The 20,688-nt window shown below is 41.3% G+C and overlaps 1 protein-coding gene across 12 annotated transcripts in view; it reads right to left on the reverse strand.

Moving 5' to 3' along the window:
• The window catches only part of PTK2 (protein tyrosine kinase 2), a 194,117-nt gene that overhangs the window by 84,707 nt on the left and 88,722 nt on the right, over positions 1-20,688 (reverse strand). For all 12 annotated transcript variants that reach the window (XM_082284812.1, XM_082284809.1, XM_082284819.1 and 9 more), the window contains 2 exons: positions 12,102-12,268; positions 6,070-6,157 (listed from right to left, as the gene is read on the reverse strand). In XM_082284812.1, the coding sequence (XP_082140938.1) occupies positions 6,070-6,157; positions 12,102-12,268 (255 nt within the window). The remainder of the gene's footprint in view (positions 1-6,069; positions 6,158-12,101; positions 12,269-20,688) is intronic.

The raw sequence follows: 20,688 nt of genomic DNA on the forward strand, positions 1-20,688 counted from the left end.
CAAAAGCCCAATGCCTGCTTCTAATGTCATCAGTATTTTTAGGAGCCACCTTAATAATCATAATGGTAGTTTTTAAAATACACACAGGAGGGAAACACATGTGTTCCCATCCCTATTTACCCATTTGAAATCTGCTATAGGAGATAAGTCAATACTAGGGAAAATTAGGGCTTTGGCCTCATCTAGGGGAGTTAAAAGCCCAGATCCAGTATCAGGATAACATTCATCTGCCATCTGCCCTCAGCTGCTCCTCCTCTTCATGTCCCAAGGTCACAGTCTCTATATTATCTCGGGGTGATCTTTGACATCTCTAACTAATTTTGGAAGGTCCTCTGTTAATAATAAGGGCATTAGAGATGGGCTGGGGGGAAAACCAACTTCTAACAAGGCATTGTTAGGAGCAGAGCAGCTAAAATGCTGCCGTCTGTCCAAGTGGGCTGAGCTCCAGATGTCACTGCAAGAGACACTGCTGCCTTGCAGACTTTCCACAAAGTAGGACTGGACTCTTGGGAGCCATATAGAACTCAACCTACTAAAGAGGCCTTGCTCTCAGCTAATTTTATACTTCTCCTCTCCAACAAAAAATTTTGAGTTTCCAGATCAAGCAAGTCCAAGCATCAACATAAATCAACTTTTTTTATGTGTTTGTTTTGTTGTTACACACAACTTAATACACTAATTGTAGTAACATTTTGTTCCAGACTACTAATGAAGACATATCCACGCATCAATACATGGAAACCTGGTCCCAAGCATTTTCAAGTTATCATGCTGAATTATGAGCAATTCAAGAAAAGCCCACTCTGGCTGACAGGTGGAAATTTTAAACCAACGCAGCCCTTTCCCTTTGGCCTGAGCTTGGCTGGCCGTTTAGGAGGTGTTAAGGAATACAAGGAAGTTTCACATTCCTACCATACAGCACTAAGGGAAAGCAGACATTGGGCACAGAACATCTGTAGCCAAAGTAGCTCCACAACTATACAAACAGCAGAGCCTAAAACAAGAATACCAGCATAGTTTTGAGGGTGTAAATCAACTTTTACAGGAAAAAATTAGTACTTTATGGGGTACTGTGAATTTCAGCAACTTCAGAAACCTACCCGGTCAAGGAAATCTCACTTAAAATTGTCTTTTCAAGCTGTAAAGAGCAGGACAGGAGAGGTTCCATTTGATATGTATTTTTACCAAAAAATAAATTTTTAGTAACTTTTTAATCAGCTGCAATTCTTAGATTGCCACCTCCCTGTAGAGCAGTTTATGTCTCAGCCATTAACCCTTCATGAAAGATCTGCTGGGTTTTGGGTGGTTTGTTTTTTTTCTTGTTGGGGGCTTTTTGTTTTAAATAGGCTGCCAACATCAGGAACAATGCCAGCTTTTCTCCCAATGTCCTTCATTTCCTACAAAGCTTTTCCTGTCAAAGTCATTTGTTTTAGGTCTCCTATTTTTATTATGGAGTAAGAGATGTTGTTATTTAATTAGGTTAAAGGGTCTAATTCCCAGCCTGCACTTCAAATTACATATCATGCACCTAAGCCTTATAAAACTTTAATCATTAAGTTATTACAGTAATTGCCTGGACTTAAAATTTCCTATGTGTCAGGGACAGAGTTATAAACACAATTTAATTTGCATGATGTATTTATCTGCCACAATATAAAGAGATATTTCATTTAATGAAATACATTTTGAGTGTGAACATAATCTTTACAGACACTACAGGGATAGAGAAGAAAGTTCCAATTGTCCACAATAAACTTTTTCTCCTCCTTTTTACAGGATGTTTTTCCCTTATTTTTTTTTAATCACAAAAAGCATAATTTTTTTTTCTTTTCTTTTTAAAAGGAGTTTTCTTATGAAAATGAGCCTGCAGTGTACTTGCCTGGTGAGACACAGAGCCCTTGTGGCACAGAATTCAGCTCAGTTTTTTCAGGGCATCATTGACCTGCCCTAACTTCGAGATCACACCCTGCTTGCAATTCCTTCTAATGCATTACACAAACTTTGGTTCATTTTAAAAAGCAAATTCAAAACACAGTTCAGTCCTATGGTCTCCTTTATTATATATATGAACATCTCCAGGGTAGCTCCATACTGCAGGCTAAAAGAGGCAGCAGAGAAAAATTCCACATTGATAAAAACAACTTTTTCTTGTTCACTGGGATCTAAAAAAACCCACCAAAAAGTTACTTTAAAAGTCTTCTGTTAGAAGCACAAGGACAGCAACAATGGAACAGCTGATGCCAAGAGCTGCCCCCACCCCCCTTACAGATGCCTACTCCCTTTTCATCAAGGGATAAACCATCTCCAATTACTGCAGGCTAACATGTTATTCAAGGATAAATGTGTGCAGGCTCTCGTCCCACAACAAAAGGAAAGCAATTCAAGTAGCTTACGTCTGATTCTCATTACATGAATGTTTTTAAAAGCTGTATTCTATCTTGATTTGAGATATGGCTTTCATTCCTCACTCAGCTACTAAGGCAAATTAGAGAAACCAAACCTGTCCCCTTTATTTCCACTTCCCAACAGCCATGTCACTGGAACACAGGGAACGGAAGACACTATGAATTTCACCAACTCTTACTTAAAGCAACTGAAAATGCTCCCAAAAAGGACGGGAAAATGGTGAAATCCTATTTAATTACTCAAAACTTGCGATTTTAAATTCTCCTTTTGTACCTTTCCACTTGTTTTCTCTGAAAAATGTTTAAAAATCATACAAAAAACCAGGTATCTTCATTAGAGATTTACAAAACAGTCATCAGAACACACACACGCAAAAAAAAGGATGCTATTCTTGATAAAACTTAACTTACAGTATTTTTACTCACTGAACTTCACATTTAAGGTTTTGTGGATGGGATTAGAGCTAACTTTGGTTCAGATTTGGGTATTCAATACCACAGGACACAACTGAAGGCTGGCACACAAAACCAATGCAGTGAGCATCTGCCAACTGTGCAGACAACCATAAATCTGGCTTTTCCTGATTTTTGAATACTTCAGCCTTACAATTCCAACAGCACTGGGTGGGATCCAATTTGCCTAATTTGGCTGAAACTGTAAGCAGTTAGGCCCAGGGGAGTAATGCAGTTGATGCAGAATTGCCACCTAAATGCTCCACAGATTGAAAAAAGAGAAGACACCCCTGAAGTCCTGTCACCCACTACCTCTGACACCTGCCAAAGAGAGCAGTAACAAAACAAAAAGACACAGTTCCAACATTAGTTTGTTGATCAGAGCTCTCAAATGGGATGTGAAATGACATGACTAGAACACACAGCTCCTCCAGTGAAGGGGAATGACCTAAAGATCAGCCTCTCCCCATCTCTGGCCTCAAAGCTGAGGCACAGCCTGAGCACAAGAGGCACTGCATGGCATCGTTAGTGGGACTGATTCTGATGCTATTAACGAGTTGTGTGGTTTCCCCCTGCTCTCACACACCAATTTTAATCCCTTGCTGTACAGATTGCAGAATGAAAGGTCTCATTAAGTGCCCTACTTTACACTTCCAATTAAGAGCAGCTCACGCCCACCGCAGATGGCAGAACGACCGCCACGATCACAGGTTCTTGATTTGTTAGAGACTCTTGAAGATAAGGAATATTTGAAAACTAAGAGAGGTCACAGCATCCTTAAAACAGTCAAAAACCAAGGAGAAAACAGTGATTTCACCTATCAAGCCCAAGCTGAGAAGCCTGAAATGCACCAATTTGCACAGGGCAGTGCACTCGCTGAAGTGAATGGGAGTAGTCATGCATGTGAGGGCACAAACGTGTGCCAGCTTTGGGTTTAACAGCTTGATAATTGTGGTTTGGGTGAGCTGGATGAATAAACCCTGTCTGTTGACAGTGATTAAGGTAACATTTTGTTATCTTTACAAAATGTTCTGTGCTTTTCCAGAAGATGAAGATCACTTGAGGATTTAAACTTTCTTTTTCAACAGTGCTGCAGCTGTGCAACTCAGATTCAACAAAATCATTACAATTTCAAAATCCATGGGTGACAGAGGTAACCATGTTTCTTTTCCTTCTCCATGAACTTTTCAATTTGATGCTATACATTTTTAATAAGACAGAAAACATGCATTTGGATGTTACCAAGTTAGCAATAAGGTTCCCAGTCTCATCCTGACAAGAAAGTCACAGGCATCTGGTCCTCACAAAAATCTTTTTTTACTCATTTATAACACCCAAGATAACAACGTATTTGATTTTTACATTGAGAAAAGCCAATCTAACTACAGAAGTGGTGTTTCTGTTAGATTTTTGAAATTTTGTAACTGGGTTCTAGCTCCTTATCTCTGACAGTTACTTCTGTGCAGAAAGCTCAGGATATCTATGTATGCACATACGAATTCTGTTCATTCTGTTGTTCTTGCCTACACACAACATGATGTGTCTGACTGAGCAGTTGTTACCGAAAGATGTTCAAATGTTGCAGGAATGACACTGATATAGGAACAGAATGTGAAAAATCATCTTTCCTTGTTCTTTTAACCCCTCCTCTGTTGTAGATCTGGTTTATGATGCAGACTTACTGCTCAAATTCTTCTCTTGTCTTCTTTTCATACGTCATTGCTGCTGCCTCAACACTTTATCAGATAAAAGTTATTGTCCTAGTTTATCCAAGAGGACAAGTGAAATTCATGGAGCAAAGCAGAATCATGGATAGCTCTGGAAAGTTCTGCACCTGATTTCCATGACAACAGAGACCCAAATACCTTACAGCACCCCGAAACAAAGAGCAGTGACTTTTAAAGAACTGGATTCAGAAATACGTCACTATAAGGTGAAGAAGAAAGGGGAAAAGAAAATAAATGGGATGGTGTGCAGAGCAAGGAGAGAAGAAAATCTGATTTTCACTCTGTAATAGCACTGTGATTCAGGGCGTTGTCCAATACAAGCAGCTGTCTGCTTTGCCTACTGGTCCTGATGACCTTCAAAAACCTTCTATCTGAGCCATTTGTATCTGTTTGTAATAATTTCTACAAATTTAGTTAAAAGTTAACAAATACTCCTCTGGGATTTCAAACTCCTTGCTTTAAAGAAACAGTTCCCTGAGGCAGAAACGAGAGGACACTGCAGGCTTGCCAGCGTTGAACAGTAAGTGATGGAGTTTAGGAAATTATTGTGGAGCTCATCACCCACTTTTGCACCACAGGAAACACAAATCTGTGTTTAAAGCCAGTATGGAGGAAGTCCCTTGATGCTAAAGGAAAAAGGAACATGATTTTGTTGTTTGTACAAGAAGCCCTATCAGCACTACACTAAAAACTCACCAAAACCCAGACATTTTTAGGCTGAAACCATGTTACACAAATCACTTAAACTAGAATGCTAAGTCCAGAGAAGCACTGCAAGAGAATTGTCTTTCCACAAGTCAACTTCATCCTATCAGTATCAATATCATATCAATACAAAAGCTGCATCACACAGTAAAAAAAATTAAAAGTCATTTACTTAAGACAAGAATGTGCGTTGCACAATTGTGCTTGTTGAAGTTAGAGGACAGGGTAGCCATTTTAGTCCTGACTCCCCTAAAAAATATCCCCAGGAAGTTTTACCGTGAACTTGTCAGTCTAAAAGCAGATTAAAATCATTTAACTGAATAAAATTAGAATTTCATGCTTTGTTTATAGAAACTTTGACTATTATGCAGTTTTAGTAATCCAGAAGAGATTTTAAACCCCAAAAAATAACCTAAACATGTGAGTGGAAAAAACATTTGATGGTTTGTAGTGCAATTGTCAGTTACACTTGCAAAAATAAAGAAATTCAGCAGTTTAATCAAATGTGAATTAACTGTAAGAAGCCAGTGGAACAACAGTCAATTCTAATCTAAACAATTATTACCTGCAGAATTATCTTGGTTTTGGAACATATTCCTTACAACTTCTCAAGGAGAAAGATGTCATGGGATTTGTGGCCTTTCTGCTTTATATATATGCGACCTTAAATTTTTTCCATTTTTCTGTTTCTGCAGTAATATCCTACCCACATATTCAAATCCCGAGCTTTCTAAATTCAGCAAAATCAGCAAAAGACAAAGCAGTAGAACTGAACATACCTGCTGATAGAAAAAATTTAGAGTTGGTTTGTCCTCAGTGAACTGGTTTAGAAATCCTTTTGGCAAGTACCGAATTCTCAATTCATACCTGAAAAGCAAGAAGAAGAGTGTTGAGAAGAATTAGTATTAATATTTCCTCCCAACATTCTTAAAAATACAAACAAACTCAAAACAAACTTAGAAAACTAATGGAAAATTTCCTTTTTGATTACTCAAGAGAACAAAACTGGCATTTATCTTGTACCTGACATTTCATAGAGATGCTTACCAAGGACCTTTGTAACAGAGGCAAACTTAAGAGCTCTGCTGCCTTCTCAGAGCTTCAGACAGGACTGAAGCACGAGGACTTGGAGCAGATAAGTTCCAGATCCATGGGAAGGGAGGCCCCAGTTAGGTGACAACAGATGAGCTGCCAGAACCACTGACATGACCCCTGGCAACAGCTTTTATCTCTGGTTCTCAAAAGCAGGTACTTAAAACACTGATCCCGCTGCTCCAGGAGTGACAAACAGTGTCACTCACCAGGGAGCCACATCCTACAGGAGAACAAGGAACAGGACTCCGCTCCTTCTCTGATCAATGCTCTAATATTCACCTCTGGATTTTCCATAGGTTTTGGAGAGGTTTCTCTGTAAAAAGGTTTCCTGCTCCCCTATTTATCATCAAGACACATGCAAAAACCAAACAGTTTTGAACCTGACAGTCATATTTTTCAAGTTAACTGTACACCAGAAGTGAGGGAAACTCAGAATGAGCCTTGACCCATAACCTACACTAAATCTGTATCCCTTATCAAACCTAAACTTTTGCTTTCAACCTCTAAATTTAGTATTATTTCTTGTCCTAAACTTCTGCTTTCAATCCTTAAATTTAGTATAATTGCTTGTCCTGTGGTAACAGCCCACGATGTTTGACACAGACTGTTTGCTTCCTCCTCTGACACATTCCTTCAATGAAAGTCCAATAATAAATGTCTCCATCCCTTGGGCTGTGCCAACACAGCATATTCTAACACTCTTAGCAGTGCTTCCCGAAGTAAGTATATTTAACAATCTGCCTGTGATAAGAGCAAATATTACAACATTTCAATCTGTTGGTTTCAGCAGGACAAGAACTTCTTTTCAGCAAGTGATCTAGCTGTAATAAAGATGTACACGGCAATTTGGTAAAAATTTCCTAGGGGTAAGTGTTGCCTAGGATTCCACTGCAAGCAGAAGTTGCAATATCTAATAAAAAAATATAAAATATTATTTGCTTTGAAAAAATTGAAAATACATTGTCCTGTTAGAAGCCATTAAAGTTTGGAAACTGTAAATACACACACACACACCGTATATAAACAAAGAATACTAGAATGGTCTTGTTGTAGTATGGCAATATATTTCATAATTCCTGTGCACAGAAAACATGTTCTTAAATTAAAGACTGAAATGCAGGCGAGGCTGAGAACACCTGATAGAGAGTAGATTTACACTGCACGTAAGGAAAAAATGTTTACTCTGAGTGTGGTGAGACCCTGGCACAGAGGAGCTGTGGCTGCCCCATCCCTTTAAGTGTTCAAGGCCAAGTTAGATGGGGCCTGGAGCAACCTGGGATAGTGGAAGGTGTCCCTGCCCATGGCAGGGAGTTAGACTAGGTGATCCTTAAAGGTCCTTTTCAAACCAAACCATTCTCTGACACAATAAAACAGACACAGATAAAAAAAGACTCAAAGTCACAATTAAGACAAACTCTCATTTGTGAAGAAGCACAGAAATCACCTTCTATTGATGATCAGCCTTTATATTTCATGATCCCCAGCAGATAACTAGTTATTTACTAAAATTTAGGTATCAGCCAAATTGTACCTCCACGTATTTATGTGTCAGGGAGAGAAGGCAGCATGAGCACACTATCCAACTGCAGAAAAGCAGAGCCTCTCTTGGTTTTTATTCTGCCATATCCACTAAAATCTACTGCTGAACACAACTGCAGAGACTGACATGGAAAAAAACCAAGTCTGTGTAAAAGACTTCCTGCCTTTTCGGGGGCTTTATAATCCAGTGCATTTTAGAACAACACAACCCTTAAGGCTGGAAAAGACCTTTAAGATCTTCAAGTCCAACCATCAACCCAGCACCACTATCATGTTCACCACTAAACAAGTGCCCTCAAGTGCCATATTCACACTTGTTTTGAACACTTTCGAGGATGGTTACTCCACTGCTTCCCTGGGAAGCCTGTTCCAGTGTTTGACAATACTTTCCATGAATAATTTTTTCCTAATATCCAACCAAAATCTCCCCAGGAGCACAAATCTAATGAGGAGCAGCTGAGGGAGAAAAGGAGGCTCAGGAAGACCATATCACTCTCTACAACTCCCTGACAGGAGAGTGTAGCCAGGTAAGGGTCAGGCTCTTCTCCTAAGTGACAAGAGACAGTACAAGAGGAAACCATCTCAAGTTGCACCAGGAGAGGTTTAGACTGGATTACAGATCAGAAAATTGGATATTTGATATTAGAAAAAATCTCTTAATGGGCTGTCAAAGATTGGAACAGGCTGCTCAGGGAAGTGGTGGCATCACATCCCTGGAGGGATTTAAAAGACATGTAGATGTGGCACTTGGGGACATGGTTTAGTAGTGGCCTTGGCAGAGTTGGGTTAACCACAGGGCTTGATGACCTTAGAGGTCTCTTCCAGCCCAAATGATTCTGTGATTCTAGGATGCAGAACACCATTACTCTCTGGGATTAAAAAAAAACCAAAAAAACCAAACATATGAAAATCAATCTCTCTCCTCTACAGGGACGTGTCTTCTTAACTGATCAGCCATGAAAGTGCTGGTTTTTGCAACAGGATCTCATGAGAAAATCAGGTAAGGCAAAGCAGCTCAGCTGGGACAGTCACAGTGAGTGACCTTCATTACCTATTTATAACCTAATCTCTGCCTGGGCCTGTGGGAATGAAGAAGCCGACTTCCAAAGGCCAACTCAAGGATGGGCTCGATTCAATGTCCTCTAAATTCACTGTCTTTGAAATGCAGCCAACTGACAAGGATGACATGTCCCTTTCTCACAAACCAGGTCTGCTTTCAGAGCAAGTATCTCACCTGATGATCACTCCCCTAATGTTTGGTAAGTTATATCCAGAAGATCACCATTCTTCTTACTGCTCTGCCCCTGTACTGGAGTTCAGAAACACTCTGCCACTCCTCACAAAGGTGGGCATCAATTGAGTTCACAAATTGTACAGTGAAGTGAACCCTCCACAGCAGAGTGAACACCACCAGGCAGTTCTGGGAGCTTCCCTGTCAGCAACAAGCATTACCAGGGCAGCTGGTGGAGCCAAAAACAAAAGGACGATCCAACTCTTAAGAATTTGTGCCCCTGAAAGAAATCATCTTGCCAATGCCAACCTTGCCTCCAGCAGGTTCTGATTCAGTTCACATCAACAGGAAAGGAATCAGAATAGAAAATGAGAACAAAAAGGGTGGACAAAGGAGAAGCCTTGTGTGAGTTTAATGAACTCAATCAGCTCTTTGAAGGATTAGAGAAGTATTAAGGCTCACAGAAGGAAAGGAAAAGGACTGGATAACTGGAAGTCATAGAAGAGAGAAGACAGTGCAGTGAGGAGAGGGACAGATCTGTTAGATCAACTTGGTCAACTCATTAAACCATCCCACAGGTGATCTGACCTCTCTGCCAGGGCTTTTGTATCACAGCTACCAAAACTCACAGTCCAGGACTGCTGAGCATAGGGAGTCTCCTGCCTGTCAGAGCCACAGCTGGGTTACAGGGACCTGCTTTACAAACCTGAACTAGAGAGCTAGAAGGTGTCTGCCCTGTGGGGAACAGGGTGTTCCAACACACACAACTTGTTATGGGAACCTCTTGGTATTTGTTTTGTGTGACACAAAAGACCAGCAAAAGGAACAGCGCTCTGGCACACAGCAGTTTTGGAGACATAAAGGACAGCAGCTGTGACTGCTGTTCAAGGCCCAGTATTACACAAAATGATGAGGGTTGGTGTTATCTATGATTTAAGAGCCCCAGATCCTGCTAACTCTGGCTCACCCAGATGAGTGATAGATTTTATTCTGGTAACTTTTGTCTGCAACCTACTGACAATTCATGCAACTGGATTAGTCCAGGAGAATTCCAAGATCTAATTTTTGAACACTGTGAATACACAACCCTTTAATTCAGATGATAAAAATAAAATAACTGCATGTGAGGCATTTAGTGGTTTACTAACACTATAGGAAGCTTTTAATTTAAGAACCATTCCAAGACTACTTCCCCTTCAGTAATCTAAATATTTCTACAAGTACTGTCATATGAACTTAGACACTTTGTGTTATGGCATTACAAATATGACAGCAGCATTTTGATTATGCACAGCAAATCTCTCAGGGTTTAAAAGGTATGTCAGGCAGCATGTATTCGATAACACATTAAATGACACTTGGAAAGGTATTGAATAATTTACATCTTATCATAGCTCTTTCATGAGCATTTTACGTAATTCCTTTCCACAAGCTTCAAAACAATATCTGACTTTGTTTTTAAAACCAATTAAGTGTGTTCTGCAATGTGTACCATGCAAGTTGTACTGCCTAATAAAAATGGAACTGAGACTGGTACACTAAGTAACAAATTTCCACACCATTAACTATTCACATCTCATCTACCATGTGATAGCACCACTAGCAAGGGAAGAATTCAGGAGTCTCCTCCTTTCTAAGCTGTGATTTCACAGTATTATCAATGAAAAACTTATTGTGAGGGAAAATATCCATGTAGATCACAGAAACAATGCATGGAAGAGAATATGCAACATTCTTGAAGCCCAGGTTTTAAACATTCCTCATTTCTTTGAATTTGTGGAATTTGTTAAAACTGGGACCCTAAAGAGAATTTATAAACTGAAGCGTGCCAACTGTGAAATCTGCTAAAATATAGTAACTCCATTTATGAGAAATTAAGTATAGAATATTTACAGTAATTTTGCAGAAGGTATGTGCAGCCTTTAAAATAGCCAGCAACTTGTGCACAAATTGTGGTTATGAACATAAACCACTGAAATAGATGCACAACACCCCTGCAATGAACTAGCAACCACAGTAATCTATTCTTTGGTTTAATCTCTATTTGGTTTATTGGTATTTTACAACTGTGAGCTCCCCATTTTCTCTAGTAGACTACTGTGTGTTTCTGCAAATAAATTTTAGTTTCCTCTTGTCCTTCTACCAGGAAAGTGGACAGTTTCCACCCTTCCTCTCCTGAGTGTGTACCACCAGCTTACCCTCCTAAAAAGCTGAAGAAACTTAGGTCATGAGACTTCTTTTAACCAACTAACCAGCATCATGAAAAACCTCAGCAAATGTGCCCAGGCTATGAAAAAAACCCCAAAATTCTGCAGTTATCTTTCTACTGTTCATTGCTCCTGGTATAACTTGAGAAGATCACAGTCAGAAGGCAGGCAGAGGTCACTTATTGCTCTGGGCCACAATGTAAGTTAGTTTAACAACCGAAAAGTTTTTCAACAGCAGAGGGATAAAATTATTTTTGACTGCATTTCACTCATTTCAAATCACATTTCTCCTACTCAGTCTATAGATAAGTACAACCAGTACTTAACAATATCCTTTTGGCTTTATTTAAATAACAAGATTTATCCTTTTAAAATTGCAGCTGTGTGCTTATACCACAACTAGGAATAGCATTCCTGCCCTAAAACTTTTAAGTATGACAAAACTTGCAGATTTCAGCACAAATGACTAGGATATTTCTGTTCCTATTTTATGCTTCCTCTAAATCCCAGGTTTCTCCTCAGTTTGCAGGAAACCCCTTACAACAACAAAAACCTCTGAAAGCAAACCAAACATTGCTCACAGCTCCTAGTGAAAAGTTTGGTGGGTTTGCTTTCCCCCATTCCATCACCTCTATTCCACTACAAAAGGATCTTTCTTAGTAAAACAAATTACAGAATATTTTTTACAACAAAGCAAAAAGACTTTTATGACTGACATTGAACAGATTTATACTCTTACTTCCATTCTTCTGGAGGGTGGGCTAATTCAAATTTCTCTCTCACATTGGACACCCCCATGTCCAGGTGTAGCCAGTGAACTTCCTCAGACTGCAGGTGACTGAGCCGTAACCCATAGCAGGCCACATTTTTCACTTTTTGACTGTCCACAATCTTCTGAATTATGCCCTAAAAGAGAAAACACACACTCCTCACAAGCTGTAAAATACAATATATATATAAATTTTTAAATTTTAATTATTACCATGTAATACCCTACACAAAACACTAAGCAGCACATAGATAGAAACTTTATTAAGAATACTAAACATATTTGTCAGCTACTCTTTCACACATCTAGTTACAATGGCTGAAATCTTCCTAGCACGGCTTCAGAAAACATCAGTAAATATGTTCCATGCATTTATCAGATTTAGGCCAGCATTTCCTCTATGTAAAACAGAATAACATAAAAGCCAAAATATTAAAAGCAGGTTTGTGGATGAAAGCTCGATTTATTAGCTCAAGAAAACCCACCAGCAGCCTTTAAAAGTTGCTCTCCATCAAGAAGCAGAAAATCATCTTGGGACTTTCATCCTCTTTAGTGCCCCAACAGCCAGGATTTCATAGGTAACACCACAGCCCCTTGGTTTCCTCTCCCCTCCTTCCCCAACTCATTTGAAATGCAGCACAGATCCCTTGTTTTATATAAAACTAAGCAAGAGACAATTATTTGGGAACATTCTCAAACACAACAAAGGTTGTTTGCCCTGAGGTAGATTTCAGAGCTTGAGGATCTCTTGCCCAAGAAAGGAACCTTTTACATAAATCCGTAGCAGATTGCCGTGTCAGACATCAGAAAGATCTGACATGCAGTAACTAAAAATCGAATGTGTTAGTGGAGCAGGGATGAGCAACCTTTCAGGTGCAGCGTGCCAGGCTGTCCTGCTCTTATCCCGATTAGGGAGCCAGCAGGAGCTCCGAGCTGCTGCCTCACAACCCCGTCAAGGGGAAGCCGTGTCTCCCTGCAAGACAGCAGATCCTGCTGGCAGGAGCTCAGAGCTCAGCAGGAGCAGGGGCTATCGCTGCTCCCAGACACTTCTTTCAGGAATTCACAGGCCTTTGCTTCTGGGCCTGTAATGGTCTGAAAATTTCCTACTGAAAACACTCATATAAGTACACACACACGCACACAGATGCACGCAGAGATGCACAAGTTGCTGGTTCTTGCTCAGGATTCCAGATAAACATCACCACATAACCAGTGGAAGTTCTACAGGAGCCAGAGGAGCCTTCTGCAGTGAGTTAGAGAGGTTTTCTATAGGATGACACTGTGGGTCTGGGGCACAGGTCTGGTGAGGAGCAGCTGAGGGGGGCTCAGCCTGGAGAAAAGGAGGCCTGGGGGGGGGGGGGGTGTGGGGGGTGGTCATTACTGCTGTCTACAACTCCCTGACAGGAGGGTGTAGCCAGGTGGGGGTCAGACTCTTCTCCCAGGTAACAAGGGACAGGATGAGAGGAAATGGCCTCAAGCTGCGCCAAGGCAGATTTAGATTGGGTATTAGGAACAATTTCTTCACTGAAAGGGTAAAAGCCTTGGAACTGGCTGGCCTGAGGAAGTGGTGGAGTCACCAACTCTTGAAGTGCAAAAAACATGAGGATGCAGCACTTGAGGACATTGTTCAGTGGTGAACTTGGTTGTGATGCTGGGTTCATAGCTGGATCTGATGACCTAAGCAGTCTTTCCCAACCTAAATGACTCTGATTGCTTCCCAAAATTTGTTTTATACCCCAAAGAAATTGTTTAAAATCCTGATTCTACAAATTAAGCAAGCAAAAAACTAACTGCAAAAAGAGAATTAAGGAAGCACTAAATCTGAATAGAGGGGGAAGATGACACATGTAGGAGTGGAATCATGCTGTTGGTGAGGTGATATCAAGCTGTTAAATCAGCTCACACATCCCCTCAAACTGCAACCTTTAAATAATCTTTCAGAAGCAACGCAGTGCACAGAGAAATATAAAACACAATTCTTTCAAGCCTACAGGAAGGAAACACAAGCCATGTTTAGTAAGTTCATGGGGACTGAGTTAGAAGAGGTTCCATCAAGCCCAACAGGACCCTGTGTCTGAGAGCAGCAGTGTGAGCATCCTCAGAAGCATCAGTTTGCTTCAGAACCCACAGCCTCCAATTTCCCTTGTCTCCCATGCCCTGGAGCTGGACATCCAGTGCTAAGTGGATGGCGAGGCCAGACCTGAAGGAAGATGAACAGCAGCAGCAAAGCAAGCAGGAGGCTTGCAGAGAATGGTATTGTGTGGGAGGGGAACTTCACAACACTCTGGCAAACCCAAGCTTTCAAGCAGCTGGCAGCACCACAGACTCACCAGCCACAGCCTGTCCGACAGCCAGAAGGTGCCCAAGCTGCCAGAACAAAGGTCTGATGCAAACAAGAACTCCCTGCAGGCACCTCAGTAAAACAACTCCAGGAGGAACCGGAGTGGCCACAGATGGGTGCCAGGGGATGAGGCAACACCAGGCAAGCACACAGAACACTTCCCCCAAGTGCTCTCCTAACCTCAGACTATTTTTATCCCACTGGATTTCCCAAGCCAAGCATTGTTTCTGTCATTCATCAGCCTACAATGAAACTCTTCCAATTACTCATCCTGTCTCCTCTTAAAGCAGTTCACTTTTTGCAACCTTCCCCAGCAATTCCAAAGGTCTATTATCAGATCAGTGAACGGTTTTAAATCTGAATTAAATGTAAATTGTTTAAGTTTGTTTCTTGCCTGCATTTGAGGCTCTTTGTATAGCAAACTACAAAGGAGAACAGTTGCCTGTATCCCTGGAAACACTCACCACCACCAAGTACTCTCAGAAGCAACAGAGGCATATTTAACCTCTTCTTCACCCAAAGGACAATCTCTGCTTAGTTAGTAAAGCCTAACATTTTGGCAGGCCAGCTCTCATCCAAAGGGAACGGTGCCAGCTCTTCTACATGCAAACAGAAGAGACTCATTCATTTTAATATCTTCCTGCACCCTGCATAGAGCGTGTAACATACAGCATTACATTTTGGAAATCCATCCCTCCCCCCATCTCTGACACTGTCAGTTGATAATGAAAATGGTACATGTTCTTAGATGATAGTTACGCCTGCTGTGATAAGAAATGGCTTTGGAAAGGAAAAAATTATAGTAAAATTATCTATGACCATGAACCACTAAGACTACTGATGCATAAGGCTCAGCTGAAACCATTAGTGTTTACTCAGGAAAGAATCAAGATGGGCACCTCAGACCCTCTCTAGTCTTCAGGCTGGGATTTCAAAAGGACTGAAGAAGTCAGGTGTCCTAATTCCTGCCAAAATCAAGCGAGATTTTAAGCTTCTGTCCTTTTTGTATCATCAAGTGAGTCTCAACCTATCACAGAATCAAAAATAAAAAATAAAAATAGACATATCTTCTGAATTACATAAGAAGGGTATGTGGCGAGGTAGCTGCTGTCACCCCAAGAAAATAATTGGCAACAATTAGTACATATTGCAACTCAAGAAAAAGTCAGCAAAAACACTAAGGAGACAGCAGAATGGGTGCAAAGGAGGTCAAGTGCAGGTGTTGGAAAATATACTCTAAAAAGCCATGTACTGTCAGGAGGGAAGAAGTGATGCTTTATGTGAAACAAACACATTAAGTGCTTCTCTTCTCTCTTGTTCAGGAAAGCTGCAGAGCTCATTCCAGGTGCTATCAACCCCCAGTCAGAATCAAAAACTGGAGAAATTAGGAAACATGGTGATTAAAACGCTCAAAATGGCTGGTTTGCAAGGGAGAGCTCTCTAGTAAAACATCTATTTGCTTATATACCTTTTTTTATTAATAAACCAGAGAATTTGAATTTTCAAACATTTAGAGCCACACATCCCATCAGGAGAACCCAGCAGCAGAACAGGGCAGCTCATGCAGCCCCAGGGACTCGCACAGTCCTCACTGCTCTTTCCAAACAGTCCAAGATTAATCCCCAAGACTTGCACTGGAGCTGCACCCAGCATCAGGCCAGTGCATTTAACTCCCTTAAGTAGCAAATAACATGTTGCATCTCCTCAGGTCCTGGGCAACCTCCACAGACCCAGTGGAGACACCTGAAGTGTCAAACAAGGCCATTGCCATCACTCCAGGATGGGTGACAGCCTCTGTGCCTTCCATGGTGGCTCTGTGAGGAGCCCTGCCAAAGCAGCCCGATGTTCTCTGTGGCAGTGATGAGAATGCTTAATCAGAAGTTTCCAGACTAACAATTTAACTGCTTAACCACTGCACAGTAGCAGCTACAGCATCCTGCTGAGACATGTCACCACAATCTTTTAACTGGAAACACGGCCAAAGAAATCTGAAATCTCTCCAGACTCTACTGCAACCAGCCTTGCAGCTCAGGAAGTTCCTCAGATGGATTACTGAGTGGAAAAAAACAGGTAAGGACCAGCAGTTTGAACCTGGACTACAAACTTCTGACCTCAATCACAGCTAGAAGTACTTGTTGGAGAGCTTGACTCCAGCAGAAACCTAATCCAGAATGAGATTTCACTTTGGGTACAGGGGATCCCGACATGAATATAAATTCCCATGAGGAGTTTTCATGTGTCTGTTGGCAGCTCCCTACAACTGCAAGGCAGTCACACAATCATGTGCCACTTGACTGCGGTTTACCGTAATCACACTGATTTTAATTAGGTTTCTGAAGCTGACATTTACATCCTGAACATAAAATAGACTAGTACAGCTGAGCAAGAGAGAGTGGGAAGCCTTCACAGGAATTTCCTATCAACAGGCAAGGGATAGCTGACCTTTCCTTCCCTTTACCCGAGAGAGAAGAAGCTTTTTCTATAGGTAGAAAACTGGATTGCACTCACTTCTACTCATTTGTCTAAAGGACCCACAGATACACATCACAGCTAATTTAAAAAATAGATTAATATTTGCCCTAAATTAGGAGGATGTGCCCAAAAATAGAATTTACAGTACAGTACATCAAGGAGAACGCTGAAAAATCAAGACAGACCAAAGAAAGGCTGAAAGGCACACAGTACCCTTGGCTCTCCCAGTATTTATCAATAATACTTCATGCTTCTGTAAATGAGTCAAAATGAATTGCTTGCTTTCAAATTAACAGGACTGATGTGCTACTATGAATAAACTGAAGACAGAATAATATACTCCCAGTGTGACTACAAACCTAATTTCCTTATTTAGTAGGAAGGAGAAAGTTTCTTGCACCAGAAAAAGTCTTTAAGTAGCAACTCTGACATAGGCACAGCGTACTAATGTTTGTGCAGCACTTCAAGTATGTCAAACACAATATTTAATATATCAAGTATTTTAAGTCCTGATGACAGATTTATATGGGGGGCTTAAATGAAAAGCTGAACAAAAGTAAATGGCAACAGTCTGATGAAAATTAATTTATAGTTTCCATAAAGAAGAACTCTAGAACATGCTCACAACACCAAAATCTGGGCTGTCCTCTGATAACACTGTGTCTGACAGTCAAAGCAAAAAGCCCACATTCCTCTTTCTCTCATTACTGTGCTTATCCACCAAACACATTTGTGTATCACATGATAAACAAGATTGGGAAACTGATGCAGCTGCACAAGAACTCTGCCCCTGAAGCCCAACAAGTTAATATCAAAACCACAGCCTGAACACAGGCTGTCCTGGTGGCCAGGATCCTGTCGCCATTCCAGCACAGAGACACCTCAGCTCAAGCGACACATCCACCCAAGTGCCTCAGAGCTTTTCATATTCAAGCCACAGTCGTATCTGTCATACCAAATACCCCTCCACACCCACACAGAATTCCACAAGGAACCTTCCAAGCACACGGTGACAGTGCTGACAGAGCAGAGCTGGTACAGCCCTGCTTTCTAGTCTTCTTGGATTAATCAGCACTTTTCTGATCCTACTGCACACTTCCCAAATAAATGCAATGCTGTTTTAAAAGCTGACCATAAATTTAGTTTTCCAGAAGCTTAACATCCAAAGCGGCGTGGGCAGCAGAGCAAGGGAGGGCACTCTGCCCCTCTGCTCCCTCTGGAGAGACCCCACCAGCAGAGCTGCATCCAACTCTGGCGGCCCAGCACAGAAGGACATGGAGCTGATGGAGCAAATCCAGATGAGGCCACCAGGATGGTAAGAGGGATGGAGCACTTCTCCCATGGAGCCAGGCTGAGAGAGTTGAGGCTGCTAAGCCTGGAGAAGATAAGCTCCAGGGAGAACTTGAAGCCCTTTCCAGTGCTCCAAGAAAGCTGGAAAGTAACTTTTTGCAAGGGTATGAAGTGACAGGATACAGGCAAATGGCTTTGAATTCAAAGAGAGTAGGTTTAGACGAGATATTATGAAGAAGTCTTTTTTACAATGAGGGTGATAAAACACTGAACCAGGTTGCCCAGAGAGGTGGTGCATGCCCCATCCCTGGAAACACTCAAGGCCAGGTTAGATTGGGCTCTGAGCAACCCAATCTAGTTGAGAATGTTGCAGCAGGGCTGGAATAGATAACCTCTAAATCTCCTTTCTAACCCAGATTTTTCTGTGATTCTATTATTTCACTACTCCCTATCCTCAGATGAACTTGCAAAGTCTAAGAGCCCCCTTGGATCCAGTTTTTGTACACTTAAACACTGATGCAGGACATTGACTTGAAGCCATCTACAGATACAGATTTCTTCAGAAAAATGCCGAAGGGCTATTTAGATTGGCTTTAAAATGTTATTTTGCATGTGTGTCTCATCTAAGGGTATCATGAGTATTTTGCACAAGTAAAAGAGGCATTCTAAAGCCCAAGGGTACTTTTGTCTTGTAATATACTGATTATCATGGTACCATATACCTTTTGTTTACATTTCAAGATCCATCATTTTGAATTATTGTTACCTTTTTCAGGTTCTCAGAAGGGAGGCACCTACAAAATAACAATACAACCACACCTTGTTACCTGGTACAATTTATGCAGGCACACAGCGGAGAAAAGGAAGGAAAAAAAGGTAAATAGTACCAAATTTCTAGCTCTTATACTACACCAGGAATGATTTTATACATTTTTGCACACATCTATTTGATGTTTAAATCGCTGCACTCCAGTCTGCTTCAATACATCAGATAGTTCTACTGCCTCAAAGCACGTGTATCACTGTACACATGTAGAAATGAGATTTGAATACACAACAGGTGCTGTAAAGAGCGGACTTCACCAAAAATATCAACCCAGCTTTGACTCTTGCCAGTGCTCACAGCCTCTCTCCACAGAACTTTGTGTGACCAACTTGCTACTCCTGTTACTAAATCTAATAAGAATCCATTTTAAAAGAGAAACCCAGTAGATAAAAACTTATCCAATTAATACTTTTGCATCTCCTTTACAGATTGGAGTAGATATACCAGAGCAGCTCTACCCCATGCCCATTCTCCTACACCTCTTCAAGCTTCTGGCTTGGGAGGAACTGAGAAGCGATAAGCACATCTGGCCATTCCACAGTTGGGTAGCAGTGAGTTCAACCTCTGGCTACCTGTCAGTCAGTCAGAATCAGTACTGTGTTGCCCAGCTCTGCTCCAGACTAGCCACAGTAGATGTCTGGCACCTTTTGTCCAGATATTGGCTCTAAATAAAATGGGTTTGAAAAAGGGGGAGAGGAGAGACTTGGAGGACAGAGATGAAGGTGAACGAGTGGAATCACATCTGGAACTGAGGATGGGCTGACAAGCCTCTTGCCCTTTTCCCGAACAGACAATATCCTTCTTGGGAAATGCTGGAAACCAGGAATGATGCTGTGGATGAGAAGGGATGTTCATCAATAAGGCTTTAATACTCAATTCACTCGTGCTGCAGTAGGAGCAGTAGCAGCACTGTGCCAGCATAAGCAGGCATTTCCTCCCCCCCTCAGCCTTCTCAGCTGTGTTAGTCTGCAAGACAATGCAGCTAACAAGATTACAGAACTGATCTGGATTTAAGACATCAGCAAAACAATAATTCATTTTAACTTGGACTGAGTTTGCCAAAACAGCCACGCCACCTATGCCAGCACAACTACGGTGGTAGCATGAGAAAACAAACAGCAAGAAGGAAGCTGGCACAGCTGCCAGATCAAACACGCATTTTAACTAGGATAGCATTTGAACCACAGACCTTTGCACTACAGGATCTTTCCAATCCTCCACCATAAACTGGATCTCCAATCAAATAGTCTGCTCTCCTGTGCCAATAGATGAAAGTACAGCATGCATTGAATGGGAGAGGCAAACAGGAAAAAAGACGCAACACATACGAACACAGTAACACAGCTGAATAAACTGCTTTAGTGAAGACCCAGCTGAATGTGCTTCAGCCCTTCCCCTAAAAAGCTCAGCTTAGGGAACAGACTGGAATACACAAACTTCCAACAAGCATCCATGCCTTCTACCTGTGAGAAGTAAGATTTTGCAGGTGGGTAGGGAAGCTGATGAATTTGCTTTGGTCTTTTTCTAGATGGATGGGACATAGCCAAAGCATGCTCCTTGCATTCAATTTTTTTAAGGTTAGCTAAGGATGTTCTTTTTTAATTCCGCTTTTTAAGTTCTTATTCTGT

Source organism: Coloeus monedula (assembly GCF_965178545.1).
Source record: "Coloeus monedula genome assembly, chromosome: 1".
NCBI lineage: Eukaryota > Metazoa > Chordata > Aves > Passeriformes > Corvidae > Coloeus > Coloeus monedula.